The sequence below is a fragment of the Manis pentadactyla genome, chromosome 8, assembly GCF_030020395.1.
Source record: "Manis pentadactyla isolate mManPen7 chromosome 8, mManPen7.hap1, whole genome shotgun sequence".
NCBI lineage: Eukaryota > Metazoa > Chordata > Mammalia > Pholidota > Manidae > Manis > Manis pentadactyla.
The window spans coordinates 132,200,157-132,214,079 of NC_080026.1; the positions used below are offsets into that span (position 1 = coordinate 132,200,157).

The 13,923-nt window shown below is 42.5% G+C and overlaps 1 protein-coding gene across 1 annotated transcript in view; it reads left to right on the forward strand.

The window, feature by feature from the left end:
- The window catches only part of LOC118919292 (deleted in malignant brain tumors 1 protein), a 95,132-nt gene that overhangs the window by 19,561 nt on the left and 61,648 nt on the right, over window positions 1-13,923 (forward strand). Inside the window, exons 6-16 of the mRNA XM_057506433.1 lie at window positions 2,430-2,492; window positions 4,896-4,949; window positions 5,500-5,538; window positions 6,019-6,084; window positions 7,028-7,342; window positions 7,463-7,492; window positions 8,448-8,545; window positions 8,594-8,663; window positions 11,071-11,124; window positions 12,329-12,391; window positions 13,399-13,716. Coding sequence (XP_057362416.1) covers window positions 2,430-2,492; window positions 4,896-4,949; window positions 5,500-5,538; window positions 6,019-6,084; window positions 7,028-7,342; window positions 7,463-7,492; window positions 8,448-8,545; window positions 8,594-8,663; window positions 11,071-11,124; window positions 12,329-12,391; window positions 13,399-13,716 — 1,170 coding nt within the window. The remainder of the gene's footprint in view (window positions 1-2,429; window positions 2,493-4,895; window positions 4,950-5,499; window positions 5,539-6,018; window positions 6,085-7,027; window positions 7,343-7,462; window positions 7,493-8,447; window positions 8,546-8,593; window positions 8,664-11,070; window positions 11,125-12,328; window positions 12,392-13,398; window positions 13,717-13,923) is intronic.

The window sequence follows — 13,923 nt, forward strand, 5'->3', positions numbered from 1 at the left end:
CAGTTATCGGACAATGATAATTCCATCATGGCCATTATTCCATCTCCCCTCAAATGCCAGAGCTTAACTGAATAATCAATTCAAATAATGATCTGAGGGCATTATTGGTTGGTTGGTTATTTTTCTATTTATTTCCCTTCTCTCCATATGGTCATTAATCTTGTATTCTGTTTTTCTGGTCTTGCTATGCAGATATATGTATTATGCTGTCATTTGAAATCTGTGGCAGGATATATATTTATATGTATATATGCACATACACCTATATATATGTCATTTATATATTATATAATGTATAAATGCCACAGGATATATATATATATATATATATATATATATATATATATATATACACATAACAGTCTAAGAAGCATTCACTAAGGGCCCAGCAGGCATGCATGATGCCACAGTATCCTGAGAAGGGCATGAACTAAGAAAGCAGCTCAGATGTGGACATGCCATGGTCACCCTCCTTTGGTCCCACTTGGGCACCACTGCCCTGGACAAGGAGGTGGCCTCAAGTTGCAGTGGTGACTGGCTTGCACTCAGTGTGTGGATATTCCAAACGGCTAGTATCCCATGGTAAAGCTAGTATCTCTAGAGGCTCTTGAAAACAATCAAATCATTAAATACTTCTGAGAGCCCAGTATATCCAAGGGACTATTTCAACAGGAGTTGACTGTATTTTACATTGCATAGTTTTAACCTGTCACATTAAGGATTTGTTGAAAGTCAATAAGTAGTTAGGGTAAAAGTTGTTTTATCTAAGAAAGTATTTCAATTTATTTGTACCAATAGGTGATGGAAATTGAGCAGCCATATTATCCGGTAGGGAAACATTTTTGTGCTGTTTTCCCCTGAAACATTTCTGATGACCCATCCAAATGCAGAAAAGCAATAAATGAGAGAGTTGCTGTTATTTTACCGAGTGGATCATTATAACCTGCTCTTTGTTACAGAGTCAGGGTGTTGCCCCCTCAATAGATTCACTAACTTCTAAAAAAAATAGATAACAGTGCCATTGTTTTGAATAAATATGGGAAAAACCATTTAGAACGTTGTGGTTTTGTACTTATCTTTAAGTTTTTCATTTTGGCTGCTGAGTATCCAAACTCTCAAGTTTTATAAATGATATGTTAAAAAGTTTTTTTGAAGGAAGCGTCATTGATCACACGTAATATTTGCTTTTTGTAAGAGTTTCCCACTGCTGCTATAACAACTTGCCACAAACAGTGGCTTAAAAACACAAACTTATTATTTTGCAATTCTAGAAAGTCTTGCTAACCTAAAATCGAGGTGTCAGCCAGGCTATGTTCATTCTGGAGGCTTTGCAGGAGGATTGCTTTGCCTTTTCCAGCTTCTGGGGGGGCCCCTTGCCTTCCTTGCCTCATGGCCTCATTCCTTGCCTCATAGTCTCATTCCTCCATCTTCAAAGCCGACAGCATAGTGTCTTCAACTTTCTCCCTTCTGCCTTCTGTCTCCACTTTTAAGAATGATTGCATTGTTACAATGTAATTGTTATAAGACAATAACATTGTTACCTTGTTACAATGTTACTGTGTTGTTCCGGTGTTACAGTGCTATTACACTGGTCCCCCAGGACAATCCAGAATAATGTCCCTCTCTTAAAGCAGCTGATTAGCAACCTTAGTTCCATCTTTAGCTTTAATTCCCCTTTGTCATGTAACCTAACATATTCACAGGTTCCAAGGACTAGGATGTGGACGTATTTGGGGGGGCTGCATTCTGCCTCCCACACTTACTTATTACATACAATTCTGTAGTTGCTGCTGCTCATTGGCACAGATATGGACACATTGCTCAGAACATACATTGAAATATGGTAACTTAAACAGCAAGCAGAGAGACGAAAGGCACAGCATAAGGGGGATAGTGTCTACCCAAGTCAATACAAAGAGATAAGCAATGGGTGTCCACCCACTGTGGTGTCTTCTGTCAGGTTCCCTTAAGAATATTGTAAGGAATTCCCATGGTCAGATACTGTGAGGAGTCAGATCTGGAGGCAGGAGAGAACATGGCCTGCTGTGGGTCCATGGGGAGGCTTCATGCTGGGGCTACACATACACCACAGAGACATGTCAGTAACGAAGCAGGTGCAGAATGGAATAAACAGAACAAGTGATAAAAGTACCAGGGGGTCCTTAGGGGGAACATTTAGACCCAAAACATATCATTCTTGTCACAAAACATCAAGGCTGGGAGAGAGAGGGGATGTGGATGGTAGAGTGGAACAGGACTGAGGATCAGTGGCAAACAGGTGAGTTGGTATTTCCATCATTTACACTGTGGTTGCCTTAGAGTTGAGACAAGACTACATCTTGTGAAATCCAGGGGGTCCCTGGCTGGGCACACTAGTCTCAAGTCACTGTGAGCATTACTCACTATTAACAACCGGCTCTTTATTACAGTCCTACCTGCCGCTGTCTCACCTCAACACCCTCCTGGAACTGCTGTGCGCTCCACACCACCAGGTAGGACCCCTCCCCGCCCACCCTTCCCCCCCCCAGCACGTTTATGTTTACCGTAGCTCCTAAGTTGCAGTCATGATAGTCATTGGTTCCGCCGCCACTAGACACTGCTGATGTTGCATGTGAGAGAAGGAGTGGACTAGAGGACCCTGAGCCTGGATTTGATGCCGTTACTTTCATGCCATTTCATTCCATGTCACTCTGTGTGTGGTTATCTATAATGTTACTATCAAAGAGCCTCATAGCACAGGGCTCCTCATTTCACATGCTTTCACGAATGTAAAGAGTAAGAGCAAAGGAAATAGGAGTGTGTGTGTGTGTGTGTGTGTGTGTGTGCATGTGTTAGAATAAGAGACATTACTAAAAGGGTCATATTCTGCCTTCTGAATTTAAGAAATACACTAGAGCCTCAGGCCTAATGTGTCCGAGTGGCCAACCTGGAAAGACTTCATTATTTTCCTTTATCAGTGAGTCACACTGACACCCCTTCCCAGTCCTGGTGAGCAGAGGTCCCATTTCATTTTATGATCGTGCTGGCTGACGCCTGCTCCACTCCTCCATCACCTGGAATAGCTGACATTCCAGCCGTACCATCGTATGTTCATATTCTGACGATGCTGATGATAATCCTCAGGAAGCCCTCACACTGCCCTGCCCGGGTGGCCACCGAGTACCTGAAATGTGGCTCAGCAGAACTGAGGTCCCCTGTGCATGGCACGTACACACTGCATCTTTCAAAGACTTGGCACAATAAAAAGAATGTAAAATTGCTCTCATTAGCATTTTTATTTTGATTATGCATTGAAGTGATAATATTTTGGATATATTGGGTTAAATAGGACATATTATTAAAATTAATTGCCCCTTTTTCTTTTTAAAATCTAGCTACCAGGAAATTAAAAATCCCATGTGTGGCTCACGCTTGACTTCTATTGGGCAGCATTACCCTACACTGTGTCAGTTCCTGTCTTGACTGCCTCGTGTGCATTTTCTTTTCTAATAGTCCCAACAGCTGGGTGAGGGGACTTCCATATTCCCCATTTTCTGAATGGGGAAACTCAAATAGGTTAAACATTCTCCCCCAAGGTCAGTGGAATGACTAACACAAGCAGTCTGACTTCAGAACCCTACAGCTTAATCTCTGAACTATTTTAACTTTCTAATCCACATTAAAATTCTATGAATCATAAAAAAGACTGACTAGCCATGTTGCCAATTCAGAAAGCATTGAGGATCCATTTGATACAAGAAAGCCCAGGGTAAAAAGATGAGCTAATCTCTGAGCCGGGCCTACATTTATTTTCTTTCTCTTGCACTCACTTCTCCCAAGCCCATATGTCCATGGCCTATAGGGAATGGATAAGATGCTAAGGACACTAGGACACCAGCCTCAGCCCCCAGCAATCCTCCCCATCCCAAGCTGGCAGCAGCCATGCCCTCTGCTGATTCCCACAGCTGTTCATCTGTCTCACTTTCAGCTCTCATTCCTTCTTTGAACAGAATCCATTTCTTTCTCCTCTTTGATATTGTTCCCAACCACACACACATATGCGCGTGCACCATGGTCTCAAGAACAAAGTCTGCCCTCTGGTGGGCAGGCAGTGCTTGTTAAATGGGTAAGTAAGTGCTTGAATAGATGAATACCATTTAGCCAATCCCAGATTGCATACTTCTGTCCATTTCCAATATGAACAAGAGAGCAAACACGTGAAACGCTTAGATCTCATGTCTAAGTGACTAAGGATTCTTTTGAGACCTGAGTGGTACACTCCATCTTCCTGACAGTCCAGTGCTCAGAGCCACCTGCTGGGCCCCTGGGTTTGGAACTGCTCTCTCCTCCCTCCCAGATGTCTGCCCCTCCCCAGGATTCTTTACGTCTCTGCTTCAGTTTCCTTATCTGAAAAACAGGGACAATATGCATTTCAAGGAGGATCAAATCAGTGAGTCAGTGTAAAGCACTTTGTGGAGGGCCTGGTGCAGTCACGCAAAGTGACAGTAGCCTCCTCCGAGCCTGGTGGTGTGTCCTGTGGGGTAGCCCTGCTCGGGAAAGAGGGCGTCCTGCTCCATGACTGCCGAGCTGGGTGAACAGGGTACAGCATGGCCAGTAGTCAAGGCCATTTGGTCACAGCTCCTCCCCCACAGCACCTGGCAATCACCAACTTGCTTTCTGTATTCATGGATTTCCCCATTCTGGACATATCCTATGAATGGAGGTATATGATATGTGTAGCATATGTCTGGCATATGTATTCAAAGCTGCTGGTTCCTTTAAAGTTCTCTATGTTGAATGAACTTGTATAAAGCCAATTGAATTCTCCTGGGAATGTGAAGCAGATGAAAAGGTCTTCTTCCCATGCGGCATTAAACGTCAAGAGTCATTTTCCCTGTATTCTTGTTTTTCCAAAGCACTCTCAGCTCCCGCCATCCCAGAAGACATTAACGACCCAACCATGCCACCAGGTAGGTCAATGAGCTGAATTAAAACAGCAAACAGTGGGTGTGATGCACTGCATACTGCATACCCACTTCCAGCATTTAAAGCCCATAGGAAGGATGAACTGAAGCTCAGGAGCAGGGAAATGTCACTACCAAGAGGTCTGGGGAAAGGTGATGCCCAGTGTGTCCTCAACACCAGATGTTAAGCTCCAGGAGGACAAGGGTTTTATTTTCTAGCACCTATCACAGGTCTTGGCATATTATAGGCACCCAATAAAAGTTCATTGAATCAATGAATGATATGCAAGCAATGCATATGAGAACAGATTCTTTGACCCCCTCTTGGGGGAACTTCATTCTTGGGGGTCAAGAACATTCCTGCTAGACAGTGCTTAGTGTTTAGTGCATAGTGGAGGCAAATCCCTCTGCTCAGGAGACATAGGCATCACTCTGGAAAATGCCGGGAGCCCTTATTTGTATTAATATCCCTCCTTAAAAAGTATTAGTGTTTCACATGCAAACAGTATTTCACTAATGAAGCCAAATCCTTCTAACAAATATTTTTATTTTTCAGTCTCAGCACATAATGAAAAGTTACCAACTGTCTTATCAGGTAGAGCAATGATACCACTACTAGCCCTATAGATACACAGCCACACCATCTGGATGGGGAATACAAGCTGATGGATGATGTCACAAGGTTACATGGTGTCCCGCATGGGGTCTTCCTTATCATCAGCATCCTTATGTATACAAGTACTTTTAAAACTTTTTCCCAGTTCTTCAATGACTTATTTTACTGGGGCTGAGCACCCTTAATGGAGAACCTGGATTTGATGCAAGATCAGAGGGGGGTGAAGGGATTTGGGGCAGCAGGACCACATTTAGGAGCTTTCTGTCATCAGCCTGACCTTGACTCCAACCTCATAAGAAACTGGGTCAATCTTTATGAGCATGTGGCCAGTCCATATGTTCTGTCAGAGTGTGGCTTAGCTGGTGGCTGCCCTCACCCACTGCTGGCTGAGTGTTTTTCTGATGTGCTTTCGTGTCTGCAGAAGTTTCCATCCTAATCACCGTTTCTGTGTTGTTCTAGTTCTGCCTGTGGTTGGCTCACCATCTTTGAGTCGCAGAGCCAGTGTCCCTGGGCCCAGCCCATCAGGTTGGCAACCTTCCTCCCATGACACCCACTGATCTCCTAAACCCCAGGGGGATCATCACGTCTGGGGAGGGAGCTGCACAGTTAGAGGCTTCAGAGTGCATGGGAAGGACCCCAGAGGGCAAGAAGGGCCCAGGCCTCCTGAAAGGGCCCATCAGCTGGGCCTCCCCGTGGCTTTAGCACCTGATCATCCCACTGCTCTCCATCCCAGAAAAACATTTTAAAGTTCTGAAAATACAGAGAATAAGAAACCATGTCCCTTTTATCTAGACATGACTGGTGCTTGCATATTGTTATATTGGTTTTCCAATCTTATTAAGAAATAAACCATTATAGAGAAATGTGAAGTCCCTAAAATCCCCAGTCCCAACTCTATTCTCTCCTTCTTCCTCAGAGACAAACACTCTCTTGAATTTTGTGTACATCTTTATGGTTCATTCTGAATATTTTTACAAATATGCACAACATGATCTCTATACATCATTTTGCATTTTTCTTTCACACAAATTATATTAGTCCCCATATATCCTTCAGTACCTCTTACTCTTTATTCAGTGTTGCATTTTTGAGATTCATTTGTGTTGACATACATACATATATATACATCTCACTGCTTTTAACTGCTATCGTGTTACATGTTTTGAATAAACCATTTAATTCACCCACTTCCCCACTGGTGGAAATACATTTTCTTAATTTTTCATGTCTGTTCTGCTGATATCAAAGCACCAATGCTTGAGAAATACATATTTTACAATCTAATCTGCTTTGTTGAGTGACTGATAAAGAGCACATCACACAGTGCTGCAATTATTCAGTATTTTTTTCTAGAACATTCTTAGACACATGGAGTAATCGAGAGATTCCCCTTAATTTGTAGGCCAGGTGAACGTGGTGAGTTCAGTGGGTAAGTTTCCAAAACTTACCTTTATTTTCTTTTCCACAGAAGACTGGCCTGTGCTGAGGCTGGTGGATGGCACAGGAAGATGCTCTGGACGGGTGGAAGTTTCCTACCAGGGCACCTGGGGGTCAGTGTGTGATGACGGCTGGGGTCTGGAGGAGGCGCATGTCGTGTGCAGGCAGCTTGGGTGTGGCTGGGCAGTGTCTGCCCCCCTGGGCGCCCACTTCGGCCCAGGCTTTGGAAAGATTGTCCTGGACAATGTGCACTGCACTGGTGAGGAGAGCCACCTGACCCTGTGTGCCCACACCTGGCTCACTCACAACTGTGGTCATGAGGAGGACGCTGGAGCCATCTGCTCGGGTGAGGGGTCTTTTTGCCTTGTGAATGGTTCATATACATAATGCGTTGTTACAGGAAATAAGGATGAGCCAGTGGGCCCCTCCTGGGAGGGTTGACCGTCTCCTCTCTCCACCCTAACAGATTCTGTGATGGCAAGCCCCTCCCCTCCAGGTAAGACCTATGTCCAGGTATGTCCCATTCTACTTCTAGTTCTGTCTGCCTAATACATGTTCTGTGTGATAGAAATGGAATGAAAATGACCCTGTTAAATCAAGCTTTAGGCAGTTTACAGAGGCTGGTCTGATTGGTCCGTGTCACTTAAAGCCCCATCTGTAGCTGCATCCACCATCAGAGTTGGAACCCAGAACCCAGATATGAGGTGCTGACCTTGCTCTCATGTACGCATGGGCTCCTTCTCCAGGAAGCCAAGCCTGAATGGCCCTCTTCCAGGACGCAGCCTGAGGGTAGACCCCAGGCACCCTTTAGGGTGAGGCTTGGCAGAGAGCTCAGCAGGAAGAGCAACATCAGCCAAGAAGGAGTTTAGGAACTGGTGAACCATCCGGTCACCCCAGTGCAGGAATCTTCCCAGCCAAAACTAAATTGTGAGGCAGCTGTAGGCAAGGTGGTGCTCTTCTGGGGCCACTGCAGGACTGTAACTAATGGTCATTGACTTTAGGATATAGTTTTCTATGACTTGCCCATCAGTCATCACAAGTCACTCATTTGAGAGAAAACTGCCGTTCACTTTCCAGGGTGATTAGGTCAGAAAATCATCCCTCTGGAGTCTGGGAGGCCTGATCCTTCCTAACAGGCAAAGAAATGACATCAGTTGAAAATTTGTACTTATGCGATTTTAGAGTCCCTCTGCCACTAGGAAAAATTATGAGGCCATTTCAGTCTTTTCTTTTTTATCCTAAAGCAATGGCTTTTGAACTTTGTTATGCATCAGAATTACCCAGAGGGCTTATTAAAACATCTCAGAATTTCTGATTCAGTAGGCCTGGAGCGAGGCCTGAGAATTTGCATTTCCAGCAAGTCTACGTGTTTATGCTGCTTGTGTGGGGACCACATTTTGAGAACCACTGTCTTAAAACAAAGGCAGAATCTTTCTTATCCTAATAAATAGAGGCAGAATTATCATCATTATCATCCTCATCATCATCGTCACCATCAGCAGCCTCCTCGTCATTGTCATCACTGTCATTATCTCCATCATCACTGCTGTCATCATCCCCAGCTCTGCTGTCGTCATCAACCTCATCATCACCACTATCATCATCCCCAGCATCACTCTTACCAACACCACCGCCATCACCATTATCAGCAAAAACTAGTCTATCTAGTAAGTTGAATTTGTGAATCACTTCCCTGATTGTTTTAGTTGATGTGTTTTTAGGGGTGTGTATATACAAAACTAAACATCCAAACAAGAATATTTGATTAAATTATTAAGATATATGCAAACATCTAGATATCTAGTATTAAATAAATACACAGGTCTTTGTAGATGAACAATTCTTCATCTAAAACTACAAGCCTGCGGTTGTGTTCATGGCCTCTTCATCGGACAGCCACTGTCCCAATCCAAATCCTCACTGTCTTCCTGCCTGGATGAACATGGACTTCTCACTGGCTTCCCTGCCTACCAGCTCCCAACATTCTAGTCCATTGCTTATATGCAGTCAGAGTTACCTTTTTAAAAAAAAAAGTCAGGCATGCTGAGATATAATTTACCTTTGGTAGAAATCACCATGTAGTTCAATGAAGTTTGATGTATGGTTCTAGTTATATAACCATCCCCACATCAAAATATGGAACATTTCCATTAACTTAAAGAGTTCCCTGTGCCCCTTTATAGTCAATCCTGTCTTCTGACACCCAAATCCTGGCAGCCACCAATATGATTTCTGGCCCTGTAGATTTACCTTTTCCAGAATATTATATAGTATAGTCAGACATTATATAGCATTCTGTGTTGGGCTTCTTTACTTAGCAAAAATACTTCTGAGATTCATCCATGTAGTCCTATGTATCAGATATTAATTCTTTTTTATTCCTGAGTAGAATTCCACTGTATGGATGTACCAAATTTGTTTATTTACCAATTACCATGTGATAGATAGAGTTTATTTCCAATGTTTTACTATTATTAATTAAGCTACTAAAAACAGCTACATACAGGTTGCAAACTTTTTTCCAAAGTGGTTGTACCATTTTTCATTCCCACCAGCAACATATGAGAGGTACAGTTGCTCCACATCCTCGTCAACACTTTGGGTTTTCTGTATTTTGTTTGGTCATTATAGTCTCTCACCTATAATGAGAGAGCAATAATTCTTTTTAGTTTTGATTTTCCTTTCCCTAATGTCTAATGATACTGAGCACATTTTCATGTGCTTATTTTCATGTCTTTGTTGACGTATCTGTTCAAATCTTTTATCATTTTTTTTAACTGGGTTGTTTGTCTTATTGCATTGTAAGACAGGTCTTTATATATTCTGGATACAAGTATTTTCTCAGACATATGTTTTTGCAAATATTTTCTCTCAGTGTATGACCTGTATTTTCATTTTCTTAACAGTGTTTTTTGAAGAGCAGAATTTGTTTTTGTTTTAATGAGATGTAATTTACCAAGACTTCTTTCTTTACTAAATTGTGCTTTTGTGTTTTATTTAAGAAATCTTCACTTAACCAAAGGTCTCACAGATTTTCTCCTATTTTCTTCTAGAAGTTTCACAGTTTTAGGTTTTTCATTTAGCTCTATCCATTTTTGTTGATTTTTTTAAATGGTTTAAGGTGGGGTTTAAAGGACATTTTTTTTCCAGATAGATGTCCAATCATTCCAAAACCATGTGTTGAAAAGACTTTCCTAACTCCACTGAAGTATGTTGGTACTTGGCTCAAACATAAAATAACCATTTATACATGGGTCTATTTTTAACTCACTTTTTGTTCCACTAATTTATGCCCATATCACACTGTCTTGATTACTGTAGCTTTAGAGTAAGTCTTGAAATCAGGTAGTGTGAGAGTTCCAGCTTTGTTCTTTTTCTTCTTGTTCAAAATTATTTTGGCTAACCTAGGTGTTTTGTTTTTCATATACAATTTTGGAAGCAACTTGTAAATTTCTACCAATAAAAGTCTGTTGGGATATTTTATTTGGATTATGTTGGGAAAAATTGACATCTAACATTATTGAATTTTATTATTCATCAACACACTGTATCTCTTCATTTATTTAGGGTTTTAATTTGCCTTATCAATATTTTGTATTTTCTTGTGTACAGATTTCACACATTTATCAGACATATCCATAAGAATTTCATGTTTTTTATGTTACTGTAAAAGGTATTTTTTAATTTTTTAAAATATTTCAATATTTATTTTTGTGGTTAGTGAGCTAGCTTTTTTTTTTTTTTCCAAAATAATGAAGTATTTTTTGGGGATATTATGATAATTTCTTCGACTTAGTCACTTCTTAGTTTATAAACTTATTTCCTATTCCCAGTTTTATAGACTGGGAAATGGACAGTCACTTGTAATATGTGATGAAGTAAGAATTAGATCCCAGATTAAAACAATCATGTTAGGCTAGAAATTTCCTAAGCCCTTTAGAACTGGCTCCTTATATTTCACAAAGAGATACTAGAAATTGGTTTGGTGTGCCAGATGGCTTTCCCTTTGTTCAGAGTTAGTTTTGTTTATTTGAGGGGCTGTTCACCACAAATCGATGATATGTTTCACTACAGCTGCTGAAATACCAACTGCCCCTGTCACCTCTAGGGAAGAACAAATGCCAAGAGGTACGTAAACGTAGCTTTTTTGAGTTTACACTGAAACCTTATATCCCATATATTTATATTTTTCATTTAATACAAATTAGTTCATTTTCCTAGAAATAAGAATAAAACTGTAAATTTAATAACAAGCATCGCTAGGCACCTCCAGCCCCTACTAGGAACTTTGAGGTAGTAAAATAAAGATGTTTCTGAGAACATGTTCCCAGAACCACTAGCTTAACAAGATGTTAAGATGAATTGCGCACACACACGCAGAGACACACACACATAATTTCCATGAATTTATGAAACATGGCATTAAACAAATTAAACAGGTTTCTTTACTACCAGTGTCTAGGAGCCTTTCATAAACAATTAACCCTGTAAAATCCGCCCTAGAAGTCATAGGAGGTCATGCCCCTGAAATACACTTTACCCAAATCCCCTTTTCCTTTGTACCAACTCTTAGGAAGCTTTCTGCATAATGTGAGTAAGGAAAACAGGAAGTTCAGGTATTTGGGATTAATGCATATGCTACCACAATATTCTCATCAAGACAAATACACATTACCTCATCTCCCTGAATATCTAAATTCAAGGTTGCTTTTCTCCAAAATCTGTGCTGCCAGAAACCTCCTCTTCCACACACTGAAGTCCTATTGTGGCTTTGATGCTCTGTTTCTCAAGGTAGCCTCCCCTGGCCACCACAAGGAAACACCCTCTGTCTGTGTATCCTTTCTGTTCACATCCTCATAATTCACCTCATCATCCAGGTACTTGGATGCTTCTGGCTTCTGACTGAGTTACAAGCCTTTGAAATACAGGCACTCTGTCTCACTTTCTTTACAGTGGATACATATTTGTTCATGAATGATGAATGAATTGGATATTTGTTAATGAATGATGGCACATGGCATTATTATTTGTAGAGATTGCTTTTATTTCCTTTAGGTTTCCATAAGCACAATGTTCTTAAATTTGCCTTCTGATTTTTAAAGATTTATTTCTACTGCACCAAGGATTTAAGGTTAAGTTTACCATAAACATATAATAGATAAATAAAAAGCTAAATACTCTGGTTTGATGTGGTGATGATGACTTATTTAGATGAATCAAAATAAAACAAAAGGATTCAAAAGGGCTTATAACGAGTCCTTCCAGCAGTCTGTTTACTTTATTCTTTTCACTCTACTGACTGATGGTGACCCAGCTGTGTGGTTCCTTCTAGCCGACGGTGTCTCAGAGCCTCCACTGACCACAGCCCCTGAGGCCTTGACACCTGCACCTACAGGTATGTGAAGCCTGAGAAATGAAGGTCTGATGGGTGGCCTGAGAGAGGAGTTTCTCCAAGCAGGGGGAAGTCAAGGCAGAGATAAAGTGGGAGATAGCCCACTTACAGACCATGGGATTTCGAGCAAGGCTCTTCACTTCCTGGGTCTTGGTTCTTTTTCTGTGAAATGGAACTCAGTCCTCTACCCCCATGGAGTTGTTGTAAAGATTAAGGAGAAAAGTTTAAGTTTGTGAATCTCTGAGGCTCTTGCACTTAACTCAGAAACAACAAATGTTAGTTCCCATTCTCAGTCTCTTATAGTAAAGCCATAAAGAAAGATTTATGGGGCTGTGGGACCAAGTTGCTCTGAGACTAATATAGTCCTGATGACAAGGGGTCTATTTCACTATAATCTGCCTGTGGACAGTCTAGGGTCTTATTTCATTAGATATACTGACTTCTCATCTTTCTATCCCTGTCTATGGCAGAGGAATAACTTATGGATAAATGGTCTTTTAGGTGAACTTAGGAATTCTGGAAATTTCTTAAAGAGAGTTTCATCTTCTGGAAGAGGGAATATAATAGTGTATTACTGAAAGAATTTCTAACGGAAGATTATTCTGGCTATTCTGATGTGTGGGTGCATGAGGACTGTGACATAATCACGTAAGGACTTTAAAGGATGAAGGAAACCTTTGGGAGGAAACTGAAGTTGACTGCAACAAAAGTTGGAGTCAGAGTCCAGCTTTAACTAAAGAATTCCCCCTTATTTGGAGGACAACTCCTGTTGTCTCATTACGCGCCTCTCCATACACAGGCACACGCACGACACTGCCCAGCTTAGGAATGTCAGTGGATCCAGGCAGGCAACCAGTGTCTCGGGCATCCTTTCAGTTATGCATCAGCCCAACCATCCCCTTGACTGCAGGGGTGGCTCAGGATGGCTCATCGGCTGCCTCCAGGCTTGGAAGTGGCCTGTTCGGTCGGGCATGCCAGACCCCCAGTTTCTCTTCCTCATTCCTCCCCAGGGGACTGGATGGCCGTGAGGCTGGTGGACGGCATGGGAAGCTGCTCAGGCCGAGTGGAGGTTCTCGTCCAGGGCACCTGGGGGACCGTGTGTGACGACCTCTGGGACCTGGCCGAGGCCGCTGTCGTGTGTCGCCAACTGCAGTGTGGCCAGGCGGTGGCGGCCCCCACAGGGGCCCACTTTGGGGCAGGCTCTGGGAAGATCATGCTGGACAACATGCAGTGTGTGGGCAGCGAGAGCCACCTGGGGCAGTGCGCGCGTGGGGACGGGGCCCAGCCCAACTGCGGGCACCTGGAGGACGCCGGCATCGTCTGCACAGGTGAGGGGCGGGCTATCAGTCCTATTCGGAGGACGACTCCTGTTGTCTCAGTACCCACCTCTCCACACACAGGCACACCCACGACGCTGCCCAGCTTAGGAATGTCCGTGGATCCAGGCAGGCAACCAGTGTCTCGGGCATCCTTTCAGTTACGCATCAGCCCGACCATCCCCTTGACTGCAGGAGGGGCTCAGGATGGCTCATCGG